The sequence below is a fragment of the Aotus nancymaae genome, unplaced genomic scaffold, assembly GCF_030222135.1.
Source record: "Aotus nancymaae isolate 86718 unplaced genomic scaffold, 86718_ANA_hifiasm-v0.15.2.pri h1tg000004l, whole genome shotgun sequence".
Lineage (NCBI taxonomy): Eukaryota > Metazoa > Chordata > Mammalia > Primates > Aotidae > Aotus > Aotus nancymaae.
This window is the reverse complement of record NW_026988415.1, coordinates 46,192,615-46,212,436: the sequence shown is the minus strand read 5'-3', so window position 1 is coordinate 46,212,436 and position 19,822 is coordinate 46,192,615. Positions and strand designations below refer to the sequence as shown.

The 19,822-nt window shown below is 39.2% G+C and overlaps 2 protein-coding genes across 2 annotated transcripts in view; one reads left to right on the top strand and one right to left on the bottom strand.

The window, feature by feature from the left end:
- The window catches only part of SYTL4 (synaptotagmin like 4), a 54,474-nt gene extending 54,270 nt beyond the window's left edge, over positions 1 to 204 (bottom strand). Inside the window, exon 1 of the mRNA XM_064362608.1 lies at positions 101 to 204. The gene's annotated coding sequence lies outside the window, so the exon portion shown is untranslated. The remainder of the gene's footprint in view (positions 1 to 100) is intronic.
- Positions 205 to 13,242: 13,038 nt separating this feature from the next.
- LOC105725111 (small ribosomal subunit protein eS26) lies at positions 13,243 to 13,672 on the top strand. The gene has a single exon (XM_012464051.3). It carries the CDS (start codon positions 13,265 to 13,267, stop codon positions 13,610 to 13,612), a length of 348 nt encoding a protein of 115 aa, XP_012319474.2. The 5' UTR covers positions 13,243 to 13,264; the 3' UTR covers positions 13,613 to 13,672.
- The last annotated feature ends 6,150 nt before the right edge of the window (positions 13,673 to 19,822 follow it).

Here is a 19,822-nt window from a genome sequence, read left to right as displayed (position 1 = left end):
CCGAGATGGGGGTGGGGGCGCTTCAGCAGCTAAAAAGAGCTGGGAGCCCAGAAGGAGCCCCGGACCGAAGGCGAGGGGTAGCCGCTGGCTGCGGACCTACCTGTCACCTGCAACAGGTGCCTCCAGAGAGCGAGAATTCCTAGTGTCGAAATTCAGGGAGGGTCTCCGGCTCCGGGAAGACTGCAACCCAGCTCTGGCGGCCGGCCCTTCTCACCCTCCCGGGAGGCGGAAAAAGCTGCAACTTTCCCTGGAGCGGGGAGGAGCTGGACTCTTAAAGGGGCCGCACAGCACCCCCGGGCTCCTTAGTAGGGGGCCGCTCAGCTCGAAGGGGAGCTCTGAGACCCAAAGCCTTGAGACACTAGAGGAATGTCCTCCCAGGTTAGGAATGGGAGCCTGCGGACTGAGGATAGGGGTCTAACACTAGACGTGCCTCCCCACCCCCTTACTTCCATCTGTTGGTCACTCTCTTAGATGGTGAAATCACCTGCCTCTTTCCTTCAGCTGAGCCAAAAGTTGTCAAATTGTCTCACACTTCTAAGAAGATAAAGAGTATGAACTATCTAATTTGAGTAAGTAAGATATAATACTATTCTGATCCTTTGACTTACGGCCTTTTATGGCAAATAAATGTCTGTCTAAAATAGAAACGTTTTGGGCAAAGGACTAAATTCACACGTACACACTCAAGGACACAACTGGTTAAGATATTCAACTCACTAGTAATCGAAGAAAAGCAAATTAGAACAATAATGATATTATTTGGCAAAGAGTTTTTTTTTTTTTTTAATGATACTTAATGACGACAAAGTGGCCACCAAACAAGCTCTCATAATTGCCAATAGGATCATATGTTGGTGTTAAAAACCCTTTTAGAAAGCATGTGAGCAATATATATCAATAGACTTTTAAATGTTTATATCTACCCAGTAATTGCAGATTCCTCTCCCTCCCTCTCCCATTCTTCTCTCCTTCATTTCACATCAGCAATTAAACATGCTCAAGTCTCTACTATCTTAAAAAAAAAAATCTTTTCTACACAGGAGGTCCCTCTTCAGGTTCTCTTTATGGGCAAATGTATTGAAAATGTACTTTACAGGTGAAATTGCAATTTTTATTCCCTTACTTCTCATTCATTTCTCAGCTCTCAACAATCTGGCTACCTTTCCCCACTGAAACTTCTCAATGAGATACCCAGCCAATGGCCCTCAGTGTCAATAAATCCATAACTAAATAAGGTATTTTGGGTCCTTATTTTGCTTTACTTCTCCCCTACATTTAACACTGTTAACCATTTGCTCCTCCTTGAAACTTTCTATGGCATCTGTGACATTGTACTCTTTTGCTTTTCCTCCTACTCCTTTACCCTCTCTTCAGTGACCTACAAAGGTCACTCTTCTGCTATTTGACCTCTGGAAGTCAGACATTTTCAGGGCTAGGATACATATACTCCCTCCCTAAATAATCTTTTTCACTCACTTGGCTTTAATTACCATTTATATGGCCACAACTGTAATTCTATAACTCTACCCAGACTGCTTTACTGAGTTCTGTTTTCTTGACATCTCCACTTGAATGTCCTGCAGGCACCTCAAATTCAACACATCCAAAGTTAAACCTACCATCTTTTCTCTTAAATTTGTTCCTCCTCCAGTATTTCCTATATCAGTAAACGACAACATGCCACTCAAGGCAGAAACCTGGCACCTACCATGCTACCTGGCACATGGTAGGCCCTGAGTAACATTTGTGTAATGAATGAATATGTCCTAAGAAAAAAGAGATGTACACAATGTTTTTGTTTACCTGTATTAATCCCAGTATTACACAGAATAATAATATACCAAAAAAAGTTAATGATTCAATGATTAGGTAAATTATGGTATACTTAGTTATACAATGAAATATAGCCAATCAAACTGACATTTACACATAGTTTATAATGACACACAAATGCTTATGCTATAATATCAATTGAAAGTAGGGCCGGGCGTAGTGGCTCATGCCTATAATCCCAAAACTTTGGGAGGCCGAGGCTGGTGGATCACGAGGTCAGGAGTTCAAGACCAGCCTAACCAACACAGTGAAACCCCATCTCTACTAAAAATACAAAAATTAGCCAGGTGTGCTGGTGCGCGTCTGTAATCCCAGCTACTCAGGAAGCTGAGGCAGGCAGGAGAATCACTTGAATCAGGCAGCAGAGGTTGCATTGAACTGAGATAGCACCACTGCACTCCAGTCTGGGCAACAGAGTGAGACTCTGTCTCAAAAAAAAAAAAAAAGAAAGAAAGAAAAGAAAGTAGGGTACCACATTTACTGTAAAATATCATAATTAATGGAAACAGGATATGCATGAAAAAAGATTAGAAGGAAAAATAGGCATACCTCATCTTACTGCATTTTGCATTATTGTACATTGCAGACATTGTGTTTTCAGAAACTGAAAGTTTGCAGCAACCGTGTTTCAAGCGAGTCTATTGGTGCCATTTTTCCAACAGCATGTGCTCACTTCATGTTTCTGTTTCACATTTTGCTAATTCTCATATTTCAAACTTTTTATTTTTATATCACTATTCTAGTGACTTGTGATCTTTGATATGATTGTCGTAACTGTTTTGCCACACCATGAACCATGCCTATATAAGATGACAAACTTAATTGATAAATGTTTTATATGTTCCTACTGCTCCACCAATTGGCTGTTCCCTCATCTCTCTCCCTCTTTGCAGGCTTCCCTAGTCCCTGAGACACAACAATATTAAAATTAATTCAACTAATAACTCCACAGTGGCCTCTACAAGTGTTCCAATGAAAGGAAGAGTCTCCTTAAATCACTTTAAATCAAAAGCTACAAATGACAGAGCTCACTGAGGAAGGCATGTCAAAAGCTGAGATAGGCCAAAAGCTAGGCCTCTTGCACCAAACAATCAGCCAAGTTGTGAACGCAAAAGAAAAGTTCTTGAAAAAAATGAAAAGTGCTACTCCAGTGAACACACAGATGATAAGAAAGTGAAACAACCTTATTACCAATATAGAGACAATTTTAGTGGTCTGGATAGATCAAACCAGCCATAACATTCCTTTAAGCCAAAGCCTAATTGAAAGGAAGGCCTCAACTATCTTCAATTCTGTAAAGGCTAAGACAGGTGAGGAAACTGCAGGAGAAAAGTTTGAAGCTAACAGAGGTTGTTTCATGAAATTTAAGGATAGAAGCCATCTCACTAACATAAAAGTGCAAAGTGAAGCAGCAAGTACTAATGGAGAAGCTGCAGCAAGTTATCCAGAAAATCTAGCTAAGATAATTGATGAAGGTGGCTACACAAAACAATAGATTTTCAATGTAGACAAAACATGATTATATTAGAAGATGCCATCTAGAACTTCCATAGCTAGAGAGTAGTCAATGCCTGGCTTCAAAGCTTCAAAGGACAGGCTGACTTTCTTATGAGGGGCTAATGTAGCTAGTGACCTTAAGTTGAAACCAATGCTCATTGATCATTCTGAAAATTCTAGGGCCCATAAGAATTATGCTAAGTCTTCTCTGCCTGTGCTCCATAAATGAAATAAAGCCTGGATATCAGCACATCTGTTTACAGTTTATTGAATATTTTAAGCCAACTGTTGAGGGACGCTGCCCAGAAAAAGACATTCTTTTCAAAATATTATTGTTGACAATGCACCTAGTCACTGAAGAGCTCAGTACCAGAAGATTAGTGTTGTTTTCATGCCTGCTAACACAACATCCATTCTTCAGGCCATGATCAAAGAGTAGTTTTGACTTTCAGACATTATTATTTGGGAAATAAATTTTATAAGGCTATAGCTACCATTAATAGTGATTCCTCTGATGGATCTGAGCAAAGTAAATTGAAAACCTTCTGCAGTGGATTCAACATTCTAGATGCCATTAAGAATATTCATGATTCACCAGAGAAGGGTAAAATACCAACATTAACAGGAGTTTGGAAGAAATTGATTCCAATCCTCATGGATGACTTTAAGGGGTTCAAGACTTCAGTAAAGGAAGTCACTACACATGTGGTGGAAATAGCAAGAGAACTAGAATTAGAAGTGGAATCCAGAGATGTGACTGAATTGCTGAAATCTCATGATAAAACTTGACTGACCGAGGAGTTGCTTCTCTTGAGTGAATAAAGAAAGTAACTTCTTGAAATGGAATCTACTCCCGGTGAAGATGATGTGAACACTGTTGAAACAACAACAAAGGATTTAGAATGTGACATAAACCTAGTTGACAAAGCAGCAGCAGGGTATCAGAGGATTGACTCCAATTTTGGAAGAAGTTCTACTGTGATTAAATGCAATCAAATAGCATTGCATGCTACAGAAAATCTTTTGTGAAAGAAGAGTCGATCAATATAGCAATCTTCATTGTTGCCTTATTTTAAGAAATTGCTATAGCCTCCCCAACCTTCAGGAACCATTACCCTGATCAGTCAGCAGCTATCAACATCAAGGCAAGACCTCCCACCAGCAAAAAAAATTACAAGTCACTGAAGGCTCAAAGGATCATTTGCATTTTTTAACAATAAAGATTTTCTTTTTGTGAGACAAGGTATCTCTCTGTCACCCACCCTGGAGGGCAGTGGCACTTGTAGCTCACTGTAGACTCTATCTCCCAGGCTCAAACGATACTCCCACCTCAGCCTCTGAATTGCTGGGACTATAGGCACACACCACCGTGTCCAGTTTTTTTTGTTGTTATTGTTGTTGTTGTTAATATTTTTATTAGAGACAGGTCTCACTGTGTTGCCCAGGCTGGTCTCAAACTGAACTCAAGTGATTCTTCTGCCTTGGCCTCCCAAAGTGCTAGGATTACAGGCATGAGCCACTGTGCCTGGCCTAAAATATTCTTCAATTAAGGTCATTGGTTTTTTAGACATAATGCTATTTCACACTTAATAGACTACAGTATAGGGTAAATATAATATGTATCGGGAAACCAAAAAATGCATGCAACTTGCTTTATTGTGGTGGTCTAGAACCAAACCCACAATATCTTCAAGGTATACCTGTATACAAGAATTTTTATTAAAATATTGATAGTGGGTGTCTCTAGGTGATAAAACTAAACAAGTTTTTAGTTTTACTCCTATGTTTCTGTCTTTTTCAAATTTCTTTTAATGAGCATGTATGGCTTTGATAATATTTTTTAAATTTTCTTGAAATATCTTTAAAAGCTAAAAAAAAAAATTTAATTCTAGCAGACAAAACAGTAAAAATCCATCTCCCAGGCTCTACCCAGAGTTTTTTTTTTCTTCTATGCTTTAGCCCTTCAATACACCACCCCACCCTGAAGTGCGAAGCCACTTTAAAAAGAAAATCCTTCGCCTAGATGATAGATTGATAGGTGCAGCGAACCACCATGGCACATGTATGCCTATGTAACAAACCTGCATGTTCTGCACATGTATCCCAGAACTTAAAATAAAATTTAAGAAAAAAAAAGGAAAGGAAATCATTTTGTTCTGTCTAGCTTTGCTAATTCAGCTCTCCCTCCGGAGCCCTCTACTCAGCCTTGGACTTTGAATGTGTTCCATCCCCCAAATCTTGTGTGCGAGAACTCAGACCACATACTTCTCTGCATCTTCTTTGCAGGTGGTGCTTGGCAGGAGCTGTAAACACTTGCAGCCAGAAGTAACTTAGGAAACATTCTGTCCAACTCCCTTATACCTCAGCAAAATTTTAAGCTTTTACTTCTTTCTGTGTGTTCAGTTTCTCACTGTCCAAGATACACCTCACTAAAGAGGAGGTACAGATCTGACCCCTCTTCTCTAAGACAGTCTCACTGTCCAGCTGCAAATACACAGAGAGACAAACATAAATAATGAAACTAAGCAAAGTTAGTCAATGGCCTGTTTACATATATTCTGTGCTTTGCAAACTGCTGCCCATTTCTATTTTATCCCCCTTGTCTGCCACAAGTTCAAATTCTTATACTAAATTTTGAAAGAGGTCTAATGCAAGCAAACCCAGGCTCTAACCTGGCAAAAATGTAAACAGGAATGTATGAATTATCACCCTATGTATAGTACATAATCTCCTGGAAAATTGTGAATGATTGAATTCAATGAGTCGATTTTACCATGTTGAGAGAGTTTGGACCAGTGCAAACTTTAAAAGATGAAGATTTTCCTCAGCCCTGGGTGACAGGATACCTCAGTATTGAGCAAGTACTCTTTTGAAACACTTGTAAATATTTCAAAAATATATAAACATATAAAGTAATATAACAACAAGGACATGCCCACTGCCCAGCTTAGGAAATAAGGCATTACCAAAACAATCAAAACTCCCTGTGTCCTCCTCCATCCTAAGGCTTTCACAATCTCAGATTTGGTCTTGATTATTTCCATGAAATCTGATTTTGCCACACTGAGCAAGCTCTGACCACCACAAACCTAAAAAGATGGAGATTTTCCTCAGCCCCAGGTGACAGGATACCATGAAATTCCTTGTATGTCTATACACATTTACTACATATATGTCTATCTCTAAACATTACGTAGTACTTTACAGAAATATCATCTTTCTGTATGTACCTTCTGCAATTTGCTTTCCTCACTCAATATTATTTTTATGAGATTTACCCCTGTTGATGGGGTAAATTTATTTTCACTGCTCTAGAGCATTCCAGGGCATAACAAGATTGCAATTTATATATCTGTTCTGCCATTGATCAGGTACCTTTCAATTGCCAAAGTTTTAATTCTGGTTGCCAGGGCACTCCCTTTCATCTCATGTTGAGTTTGCTTTTGTAAAAATCAAAATTAAAAAAAAAAAAAACAGGCTTCCTAACAAAGCAAATTTAGTACACCAGTGGTCTACTGTGAGTATAGCGTGTAAAAAGTAAATTCAAATCTCTCATTCAGTCAAGACTGAGGTTTCTCATTCTCTACACTATTGATATTTTGGAATGGATATTTCTTGGGGTGGGGGAAGGTGCTATCCTGTACACTGCAAGATGTTTAGCAATGTATCTGACCTCCATCCACTAGATGCCTCTATCCACTGGATCACTTTCCAAGTTATGACAACCAACAATGTCTCCAGATACTGACCCCAGCTGAGAACCACTGGTCAAGATGTACTGCAAGATGTGCTTCCCACTACGTGGGAAGCACTTAAATAGATAAACACACAAAAAAATCCATTTGTTCAAATATAAGTATATTGTGCTAATTAGGCACTGGAATTTTTGTGACTCTCCTCTGGGAATTGGTTTATTGAATGGTGTAGGGGAAGGCAGGCAAACTAAAAACCTAAAATTATAATACAGTGTGGAAAGTGCAAAGCTGGGGAGATGCTTAGGATATGGGAGAATGTCTCAGAAGGCCATTTACATTAGCCTGATTGGAGAGTGGTCAGTAAAGGGTCCCTGGAAGAAGAAATTGCTTCTCTGGATCTTACAGGATGAGTAGGAATTAGCTAGACCAAAAAGGTAGAAAGGCATTCCAGGCAGAAGAAGAGCATAAGCAAAAATGAAAAGGCTAGAAACACTGGATATTTGCAAAGGAAGTGCAAAGAAGCTGCTGTTGCTGGAGCATAGGTGAAAGGAAAAAGTGATGATAGATGAGGTTAAAAGGATGATGTATTAGTTTATAAGAAAGTACCAAAAACTGAGTGGATTAAATATCAGAAACTTGTTTTCTCACAGTTCTGGAGGGTGGAAATCTGAGATCAAGCTATCTGCAGGGTTGGTTCCCTCTGAGGGATGTGAGGAAAATTAGTTCCATGCCTCTCTCCTAGCTACTAGTGCTGTGCTGGAAATCTCTGCTATTTCTTGGCTTGTAGAAGCATCATCCCAACCTCTGCCCTGATCATCACATGACATTCTTCTTGTGCATGTGTCTCTGTGCCAAATTTCCCCTTCTTATAAGGATACCAATCATGTTGAATTAGGGTCCATCCTAATGACCTCATCTTGACTAACTACATCTGCAATGACCTTATTTCCAAATTAGAGTACATTATAAGGTACTGGGGATTAGAACTTCAACAGATGAATTTGGGGGTACATGACTCAACCCCTAACAGGTAGGTAGGTACTAGAACAACAGAGGCCTTTTGAGTCATGTTAAAGAATTTGAACTTATCCAGTAGCTAATTACAGCCATTGAGGAGCCCTGGGATTCCCTACTCCATCATTTTGGTGACATCACTCAAATAATTTTACATTCCTTTTTTGACTAAATAATATTCCACTATATGGATATACCACATTTTGTTTATCCCCTCAGAAGTTGATAGGCAATTGAGATTTTCCCATGTTTTGGCTACTACAAATAATGCTACCATAAATATTCATGCATGAGGTTTTCGCGATCATATGTTTTCAAAATGCTTGTGTATCTACCTAGGATTGGAATTGTGGATCATGTGGTAACTCTATGTTTAATCTTTTCAGGGATCGCCAGACTACTTTCCAAAATGACTGCACCATTTTACATTCCCATCAGCAATATGTGAGGGTTCCAATGTCTCCACATCCTCAATAGCACTTGTTATTATCAGTCTTTTTGATTACAGACATCCCTGTGGGTGGAAATTGGTATCCCATTGTGGTTTTGATTAGCATTTTCCTCATAGCTAATACTTTTGAGCATCTTTTCATGTACCTGTTAGCTGTTAGTATATTTTCTTTGAAGAAATGTTTACTCAGACCCCTTGTTCATTTTTAATTATGTTGTGTTATAAGAGTTCTTTAAATATCTTATTTATACTTTTGAAAAGAGAGGAGTAGGAGAAAAGAAGAAAGACATTCTTATGAGGGGAAGTCTGATGGAGTTGTATGCAGACATAAACATCAGGTTTTATGGTTTGATTCAAGAGGAGAGTTCAAGTCAGAAGAAAACATCCTAAATTGTATTAGTACAATTTTAAAGATGGGTCCTTTAAGGTTATGGCCAAGACTAAGTGCAGGACTGGTTTGTTCTCTGGAGGTTGGTAATGCAGGGCTCAAAACTTTTAAGTCAAATTTTCAAAGATTTACTTTGGTCAGTAATTCATTTTAATAAAAGCATCTTTCAGGGAAAGAAAGCCAATATTTACCAGGCTATGAAAGCAAAAATTGGGGCTGCTTGTTAGACAATGCAAAGACTTTTTTTAGTTTTATTTTTCTTTCCCCCTCTAGCAATATTTAACACCATTGCCCACGCCTGCCTTATTAAAATCGCCTCTCCTGTGGTTTCTGGACATCGTGACCTCCTTGTTTTCCTGTTTCTCTGACTGTCTTTCTTAATATTTTTGGACTCTACTTTTTCTGCCAATATCTTAACACTGAACGCTTAAATGTCATATTAATTTTTTCGGGGAACATCTGAGGGCACAAACATTTACTAGTGCCTGTTATGTGCACTGTTTTTAGGAGTTAGAACTATAGCAGTAAAGCCTTGCACACATGGAACTTATATTCTAAGTCAGAGAAAAATAAAAGCACTAATAGCAAAGGCATATAGCACTACTATTCTAAGGTACTAATCTAAGCTATACAAACATACACACATACACACACAAATTTAGTCCTCACAAAAATCCTTTGATGCAGATACTATTATTAACCCCATTTTACAGATAAGGAAACTAAGTCACAGAGATGTCAAATGGTTAACTCAGTATTTGAAGCCAGACACTGTGGCTTCAGATTCCATAGTCTTAACTAGTAGTCTTCCTTGTCTCTCAGTAATAAAAAAATACATCATATTCATGTGTATGTGTATATATAATACATATACACACATATACACAAGATATATATTTTTATGTATATGGGGTTATGTGTATATTACTACATATATTTGGAAAAGGATGTTAAATGGGACTTTTTCTGTTGTTTCCCAAAGTTTTGACTGAGGCTTCAAGGTTAAAGACATACATTCTAGGGGTAGTTATGCATTATAAAGAGGGGTGTTAGATTCCTGCAGGATTTGCTAAGAGGCAACCAAACTGGTATTTCAATTACTTATCCCCACCACTCAACTCCAGAATTATTATAAGATAATTCTAGAGATTAATTTAAATCAACAAAGAGGATTTTTTAAAGGGACTCATTGGAGTAGAAAGCACTATGGTTCCCCTGCTCAAGCCAAGCAAAAAAAATCCCAATTAAACCTTTTGAAGAGAGACTGGCATCTTATTCCCAGGCTGGAGGCTTGCTGCACTACAGAAATTTTAGTCTTTGTTGCTACTGAAACAGGATGAGTTCATGAGAGAACCTCACATATGTCCTCTAGTGCTATGAAAAGATAGAAAATTATACTTGACTTTCACCTGAAATCTGAAGGTGGAAGGCTGGTTTAAATTGCTCATAATGGCAGAGCAAAAAAGAGATCTAGATTTCCAAAGAACCATGTTTGCTGTGGACCAGGTAGTTTCTTTTGAGCATAGCTGGCAACTGCTGCATAAAAATGAGGATCCCATGAAAAGAAAGTTGTGGGGGCAACAGCCAAGGGGGAAGACAGTCAGATGGTACATTGTTCCTATCAGGGAATGGTGTAGGGAAGAGGTCTGTGCTAGTGGGAAGAGGAGTGAGATGATCCCTGAATAAACCAGGAAAGCCCACTACAAGAAGAGGCAGTATTTGGGCATCTCCATCACAAAGGATATTCATAGCCAGATTAGACCAGCACCAATCAATTCAGCTTCTCACTGTCCCTTTAAGACTCCCCTCTCTTTGCCCACCCCACCCCTAAGCCCTGGGAGAGACAGAAGCAGTAGAACAAGTAGGGGAGGAGGTAGAGCAAGGAGAATGAAAGAACAGACCAAGTCACTTTTCTCACTAGAGATCTGTGGGACTGCCAGTCAAGCTGCACTGGAGGTTGGGGACGGGAAGAGATTTAAAGTGCATGTGAGATGGAAGTTTTGATTTGATTGAACTTTAAGTGCCTACAAGTTAAACTACTGTAAATATCTGAGAGTAACCAAAAAGCTAATGGGTTAAATACATAGCATAATATGGGGTATTGAAACATTACCCAAAAAATCAGAGTAAAGGAATAGAGTGATATTTTATATATGTTAGTCAAGCAAAGCCTCTCTAAATAGGTGACACTAATGAAGTAAAGAAGCAAGCCCTGGGAATATCTTTGGCCCTCATCTCTCTTCAGTATACTCATTCTCCTTGGATTATCTTAGAATAGAAGCTTGTAAGATAGACAGTGAGCAGGTCGTGAAAGTCTTTCTAAGTCATGTATGTATAAGATTCAATTCTGAGAACCACCGAGAGCCACTGAGTTTCTCCATGATCCAATTTGGATTTGGGGAAGACTACTTTGCCAGTGGTGTGGAAAATAGATTGGAAGTAGAGTAACTATTCCAATGGCTTCAGTTTTCCCCTGCTGACTCTCAATCTTGAATCTCTACCCTACATTTTCTCCTAATCTACAGACTCATATATTTATGGCTACCAGCCATCCTTACCTGAATGATCACAGCCACTTCAAATTCAACTTTTCCAAACTTAAACTTCTTCTTTCTTACACATCTTTTCTGTCTCTAGTGTTTTCTATCCCAGTGAATAGCACTACCATCTACCTAGTAGCACAAACCAGAAACTGTCCCCACGCCTAACTAGTCCCTAGATCCTGTTGTTCTCACCACCTAAGACCTTGAATTCCTTCCTACTGTCACTGCCTTAACTCAGGCCATAATCATCTCTCACCTGAACTACACAGCCTCCTGACTGGTTACCCTACTTCCAATCTATTTTCCACACCACTGACAAAGTAATCTTCCCCAAATCCAAATTGGATCATGGAGAAACTCAGTGGCTCTTGGTGGTTCTCAGAATTGAGTCTTACACACACATGACTTCGAAAGACTTTCATGATCTGCTCCCTGTCTACCTTACAAGCTTCTATTCTACCACTCTTTGTTCTTGGCCATTCTGCTTCTAGGCAACCTAAATGATTTTCATTTTCCTCCAAACACCAAGTTCTATCATGGCTCTTCCATCCTCCTTTTATCTTCTCCAGGCTAAGCCTTACTTATACTTTGACTCAGTTATGATCTCTTCTGGAAAGCCTTTCCTGTACCTAGCTAGTGTGGGTGCCCCTCCCCTGTGCTCCCATTATTCCATAACACTCTTTATATATTTCTGACAGTACTCACTATACAGTATTTGCATTGTGTTTCCAAGTGGTTGCCTTTACCACTAAAACATGAGCTCTTCGAGAGCAAGATCTATGTCTTATTCACCTCTGTATTCATAAGGCCTGAATATGAAATAGGTTCTCTTCTGCCCAGACTCTTCTTTCCTTCACTACCCTTTGCCCTTTCAATTTCCAGTCACTCCTAAAGATTCAATTTATGTACCCCTATAGGGTGTTTGTATGCCAAACAACTAGCTGATTTGTTTCTTTTAGGGCTTATTCTCAACCAAAAACCATATTGTTTCCCCCTGTCCAGGGGACATTTGGCAATATCTGGGGACATTTTTGGTAGTCACAAACAAAAAAGAGAAGTGCTATCAGCATCTAGTGGGTGGAGACCCAGGATGCTATTAAACATCCTATAATCCACAGGACAGCTTCCCACAACAAAGAAGTGTCCAGCCCCAAGCTCAGTAGTACTGAGGCTAAGAAACCTTGCCCCTTAGCTATGGTGTACTTTTCAGCCTTGTTTCTCTTGTACTGAATTACAGCATTTCCTGTGAAATTCAGTCCTGCATTCTGGAGTCTAAGATAATAAGAGGAAAAAGGAGTCATAAAGATAAAATTCTTGCGGGCTGGGGTTTCATTTGGTCTTGCTGATGAGCAAAACACATTTGTACATAAGCTAAAACCCATATTTGGGAAAACATTCACTTACAGAGAGATGGCCATTGTAAGATGGGGCTTTAACTAAATTCAGAGAACACTTTAGAGCCACTATTTTTGACTCAAACTAAGCACACTAGACAAGCTCCTGTACAAGTGGAAAAAGAAAGGAAGATAATTATTTGTTGAGCTATTTCTATAATACATTATCTCTTTTAATCATCACACTAGCACCATAAATTAGGCACTATTATTATCTCCATTTTACAGATGAGAAAACTGTGGCTCCGAGAAGTTAGGTAACACATTAATGCTAAATGAAGAAACGGGGACTTAAATCCAAGGTCTTTCTATTATACCATGCAAGGATGATTCAGTGTTCAAGGCACAAAAAAACTGAAATGTTTTCTAATACATGCAACATTTTGTTTGTGCTGTCAAACTTTGAGAATCAAAAAGCAGTTTGGCTTTCTCCGCTGCGAGCTTCCAAAATGACAAAGAAAAGAAGGAACAACGGTCGTGCCAAAAAGGGCCGCGGCCATGTTCAGCCTATTCGCTGCACGAACTGTGCCCGATGCATACCCAAGGACAAGGCCATTAAGAAATTCGTCATTCGAAACATAGTGGAGGCCGCATCTGTCAGGGATATTTCTGAAGCGAGCGTCTTCGATGCTTATGTACTTCCCAAGCTCTATGTGAAGCTACATTACTGTGTGAGTTGTGCAATTCACAGCAAAGTAGTCAGGAATCGATCTCGTGAAGCCCGCAAGGACCGAACACCCCCACCCCGATTTAGACCTGCGGGAGCTGCCCCACGACCCCCACCAAAACCCATGTAAGGAGCTGAGTAAAAGATTGAAGACAACTATTCTCTGGAGAAAAATAAAATGGAAATTGTACTTAAAAAAAAAAAAAAAAAAAAAAAAAAGCAGTTTGGCATTCACTCCAAGTCCAGTTAATGCTTTGTTTGAGTCTCCACACTTGAGTAGGACTCATCTCCCTTTGGTATATTTCCATTGAAGGGCACTGTATTCCAATAGGATCTTGCCTGGGCTGGGAATCAGAAGATGTGAACTTGTTCAATTTTTTTTTAAATGACTGTGGCAACTATCTCATTATTCCTTGGTTTCTCATCTGCAAAATGATAATGTTTTATTATGATAATAATAGACTATGATAAATATGATAAATCCCACATATAGGCCTTTCTAATATGCAACTTCAGAGTCCCTTTTCAGGCCAAGACTCACTACCCAAAGGCCCCTAGGATTCAGTCTTCTTTTCTCTTTCTGAAAGTACTGCCACCCCCTCTATCCTTTTGGGGTTCTTCTCAATACTCCCCTTCCCCCATTCTGTGAAGTGGGACGTGGTCTCAATGCTCCAGAAGACAATCACAGGAAATCTTTTACTGTAACTGGTTATAGCACTACTAAGTTATATTTCCCTTTCAGGGAGTAACTATTGCATTAGCCAGAATCAGAGAAAAATATGGACCGTGCAACTTTTCTGTTGTTATTAGGAATACCACCAAAGACTGCTCTAGTACCATATATAATGCTTCATAGGAATGGTGGTCATTGTAAGAGGAGTGTACATATCTTATAATGCCTCAATTACCCAATTGTCAACAGCTGCCTCAATGCAAAGGGCGTTTGGGCTGATGCTGCAGCATATAAGCAGACCATTGAACACTATAATTTGCATTAATAGCCTTTCCATCCACTCTGCTTTTATCTACTCTAATATCACAAGCTTCATCTTTAAGGATCTTGAGGTCACATCTCCACTGCCTTGCTGTTGCCATTCCATTTTTCATAATGCAGCTCAAAATTTGTCTCTTCAGACTTACAAGGAAGAGCTATCTGCAATTTGCTTCATCTGGGTTTAATCCCTGCTTCCTTTTCCTAAAATTTTCTTTATGATTCCTCTTGTATTCTGACTTGACAATCTTAAAATTGTTCTTACTATGTATATAAAGGTATGTGAGAATGAGACTTGACACAAATAAACTGCAATCAGATATAAAGGCAGTTACTAGGGAGCTTCTGCAAATTTGTCAAGTCCTGGCACTTGTTTTGAGCAAACAAACAAGTATATTGAGAGTTCACCCTGCCCAGATACCTTTCTATTTGAAGCTCAGTAAACGTACAACTAACTCGCCTCAGCATGAACTGAAAAGTTACAATAAGATTTCCAAAAGAAAAGTATTTGACTAGCAGAGTTAAAGTGAAAATTAGTCTTTTCTTTAAAAAAAATAAGAAGATTGAGTTCCTCTGTGCTCCAAGTTCTATGACTGCACTTTGGCAAATTTTTCACATTGTTATCTCTTTTGTTAGATCTTCAAAAAAGCAGACTCACAAACAAGATATTTTAAAAATGAAAACTATGGGCTTTTAGAATAATAGAAATAACAAGCAAGAAGGATAATGTACAAATTCCATCCTTATGTTGCTACTGCTAATTGTGCAAAAAAGGGAACCAGTAGACAGTTGATGCTTCAGTTGCTGTGAAATAGTGAGATATATAATAATGTGGTCAGCCCCTAGGAAGAAAGACTATGCATTAACATCAAATCAGCCAGCATAGAATAGCCTCTACTCTGTACATGTCTCTGCCTGTATAAATTCCTTCTCTCCGGAGTCTATTTTCCCAGCCTAATTTATAAACATTATGACAAAAGAGTTGGTTATTTGGGGTCAGCATAACACCGGGCATTGGAAAAGCAAATACAGAGGACAAGATGTTCTACACGTACATAATAGTGCCATTTCTTTTGAGGAGACACAGGAATCAAATAACAGGGATTTTTGGCTCTTCAGATTCTGAAGGAAAACAAAATGACCTTGGCATCTAGCAAATAAGCTCAAATTCAGAAGACTCAAGTTATTACCCACAATAAGATTAGATTCTGCCCTGTGGGGACACATTTGTATTCCACAGTCAATTTGGGATTAACCTGTTAAGGGCTGGTGGAGAATTAATTGGTTCTTTACTTCTCTCTCTGGACTGCCTCAGGCTCTAGAGGTTTCTACGTATTCCAAAGGAGCTTTGTGCAGGGCAGCCAGCTGTGCAACTGTAACTTATTTACTCATGCTTCTGGCGTAGATTCCTCTGAGTATGAGAACTGGAGAAGGCACCCCTCCCAGAGAGCACACAAGCCCAACCCAGTGCAGCAGGACTTTGTGTGGGTGGGGTCCATCCAGTGCATCAATTATGACAGTCCAGAAAGGGACGGATCTATGAAACCTCCCCAGGTCAGCTTCCTCCTTCATGGTTCTTCTCTTTTCTGCAGTTGCTCCTGCTTTGTCCACGCTTTGTCCACACCACCACAGATGGGGCAGTTATGGTAATTCCAAAAGCCCAAAAATTCAAGCTGGCACTACCTCAGGAACTGTTTTTTAAAAGAAGTATAGAAGTTCAACATGCATAGTTTAAAAAGATATTCATCAAAATGTTAACCGTGATTACTTCTGTGGAGTGGAATTATTGAAAATTTTTATTTACCTCTTTGTGGTTTCCTAAATTTTCTGTTTTGATCATGTATTATGTATGTAGATTTTTAAAATTTCTTTTTTTAAAAAGGTAAGCTTCCCAGATGAATCATTTGTATTTTCCTAGTGCTCTATCTCCAAGCACGGTAGAACAGCCCTGAAAGTGTACAGAAAAACACCCAAGTGGGGAGTTTTCACTTCCAGCATTATTGTTCTTTAACATCACGGAGATAAGACAAAGGATGAAGATATGAACACATTTTATCAACAGGGCCTCAGCAAAAAAATATAATAATAATAATAATTCACTCCAAATGTCTCAAATGAAGAGAATTTGTGAAAAACTATTTATAGGAAGTGATCAGGGTTACAGACCTTGTTACAGAAGAAACAAGGGATAGTGAGGTTTCAGTGGAAAACTATTACCACCCCTACAGCCAAGGGGTTGTAAGCGAAGAAACAGTTACCAGAGCCCAGTGAGTGCTGGATCTATGGAGGAGGAGTTGGCCAGTAGGTGCTCTAGTTGTGCAGGAATGCAGCTACTGCCAGGGATGCAGTGCACAGCAGAGAGAGTAGGGAAGAAATACCCCTAACCCCGCTCTCCTTCCACTCTCTGATCTCCTATTATTTCTACCCCTTTACCAAACCCAATGCAAGTCAACAGTCAAGGGAACCAAGAATATGCAAGCCATAGGAGCAAACCTCCTAAGACAGAAAGAGGGACTAGGAAGACTAACAAATGGATGAAGATAGAAATATCTAGCAGTCTACCCCTTTTATTTGAAAAACCACTTTATTGAGAAATAATTGACAGAAAAAAACAATGAGACATATTAATGTCTACAACTTGAAGAGTTTGGAGAAAAGTATACACAGGTGAAAAAATAACCACAATCTATGTCATAAACACATCCATCACCTCTAAAACTTTCCTCCTGCTCTCTTCATTTATTATTTTTTACAAGAACACAACATAAGATCTCTCTTAGCAAATTTTTAAGTACATAATACAGTATTGTTAACTGTAGGCACTATGCTACACAGGAAATGTCTAGGACTTACTCATCTTGCATAACTAAAGCCTTCCCATTTCCTAATACCTTCCCATTTCCTCCTCACCCTAGCCCCTGATAACCACTATTCTACTCTCTGCTTCTATGAGTTTGACTATTTTAGATTCCACATAAGTGGTATCATGTGGTATTTGTCCTTCTGTGTCTAGATTATTTTATTTAGTATAATGTCTTCCATGTTCATCCATGTGTTACAAGTGGTAGGATCCTGCTCTTTGTAAAGGCTGAATAATGCTCCATTTTATGTATATGCAGTAGTCCCCCCTTATCTATGGTTTTACTTTCCACAGTTTCATTTACCCCTGGTCAATTGTGGTCATAGAATATTACATGGAAGACTTCAGAAATAAACAATCCATAAGTTTCACATTTTGTGTCATTCAGAGTAGTATGATAAGATCTCATGCTGTCCCACTCTGTCCCACCCGGGATATGAATCATCCCTTTGTCCAGTGTATCCACGCTGTATATGTTCCCAGCCTGGGAGTCACTTAGGAGCCATCTAGGTTATCAGATCAACAGTGGCAGCATCACAGTGCTTTTGTTAAAGGAACCCTTATTTTGTTTAATAATGGCCCCAAAGCACAAGAATAGTGATGCTGGCAATTCAGATATGCCAAAGATAAGTTGTAAAGTGTTTGCTTTAAGTGAAAAACTGAAAGTTTCTGATTTAATAAGGGAAAAAAATCACATGCTGAGGTTGCTAACATGAATCTTCTATCCATGAAACTGAAAAAGGAAAAAGAAATTCCTGCTAGTTTTGCTGTTGCACCTCAAACTGTAAAAATTATGGCCACAGTGCATGTTAAGTGCTTAGTTAAGGTAGAAAAGGCATCAAATTTGTGGGTGGAAGACATCAATAAAACACGTTCTGGCCAGGCACAGTGGCTCACGCCTGTAATCCCAGCACTTTGTGAGGCTGAAGCAGGCAGATCACCTGAGCTCAGGAGTTCGAGACCAGCCTGGGCAACATGGTGAAACCCCAACTCTACTGAAAATACAAAAATTAGTTGGGCATGGTGGCGGGTGTCTGTAATCCCAGCTACTTGGGAGGCTGAGCCAGGAGAATCACTTGAACCTGGGAGGCAGAGGTTGCAGTGAGCTGATATCGTGTCATTGCACTCCAGCCTGGGAGACAAAGGGAGAGTCCACCTTAAAAAAAAAAAAAAAGAAAAAAGAAACGTGTTCTGATTGGCAGCAATGTGTTGCTCCAGAAAACATTGAGTCTATAGAAGACTTAGCAAGAAATCTCCTGAAATGAGTATCAGCAAGCCATTTACTGTAAGGGATAGTTGTACAGATTCAGGAATAGGTTTAGACTGAAAATATAAAAATTACTGGGGAGACTGTGTCTGCCAATGAAGAAATTGCTGCCACATGAGTACAGTACAAGAAAATATTTTACAAGAGCAATCACAGTCACATAACTTTTATTACAGTATATTATAATTGTTCTATTTTATTAGTTATTGTTGCTCATTTCTTATTGTGCCTAATTTATAAGTTAAATTTTATAATAGGTATGTATGTATAGGAAAGAACATAGGATATATAGGGTTTGGTACTATCTACAGTTTCAGGGATCTACTGGGGGTCTTGTAAAGTTATCTCCTGAAGATGAGGGAGAGACCACTATACCACTTTTCTTTATCCATTTGTCCATCCACAGACATTTAGGTTGCTTTCATGTCCTGTCTATTGTGAATAATGCTGCAGTGCAATGAACATGTGAGTGCAGATCTCTTCCAGATCCTGATTTCAGTTCCCTTGGCTATATAACCGGAAGTGGGATTTCCGAATCATCTGGTAGGTCTGTTTTTAAGTTTTAAGGAACTTTCATACTATTTTCTATAGTATCTGCACCAATTTACATTTCCATTAACAGTGTTCAAGGGTTTCCTTTTCTCTACATCCTCATCAACATTCATCATTATTATTTTTTTTTTTTTGAGATGCAGTCTCACTTTCTTGCCCAGGCTGGACTGTAGTGGTGCAATCTTGGCTCACTGCAACCTCCGCCTCCCAGGTTCAAGCAATTCTCCCGCCTCTGCCTCATGATTAGCTGGGACTACAGGCACATGTCGCCATGCCCAGCTAATTTTTGTATTTTTGTAGAGATGGGGTTTCACCATATTGTTTAGGCTGTTCTTGAACTCCTGACCTCAAGTGATCTGTCTGCCTCAGCCACCCAAAGTGCTAGGATTACAGGTGTGAGCCACTGTACCCAGCAATACATTATCTTTTATTGTTTTATAGTAGCCATCCTAACAGGTGAGAGGTGAGATCTCATTGTGGTTTTGATTTGCATTTCCCTGATGATTGGTGATATTGAGCACCTTTTCATATATCAGTTGGCCATTTGTATGTCTTCCTTGAATAAACGTCTATTTAGTTTATTTTTAAGTCAGGTATTTTTTGCTATTGAGTTGTATGAGCCCCTTATATATTTTGGATATTAACCCTTTATCAAATGCATGGTTGGCAA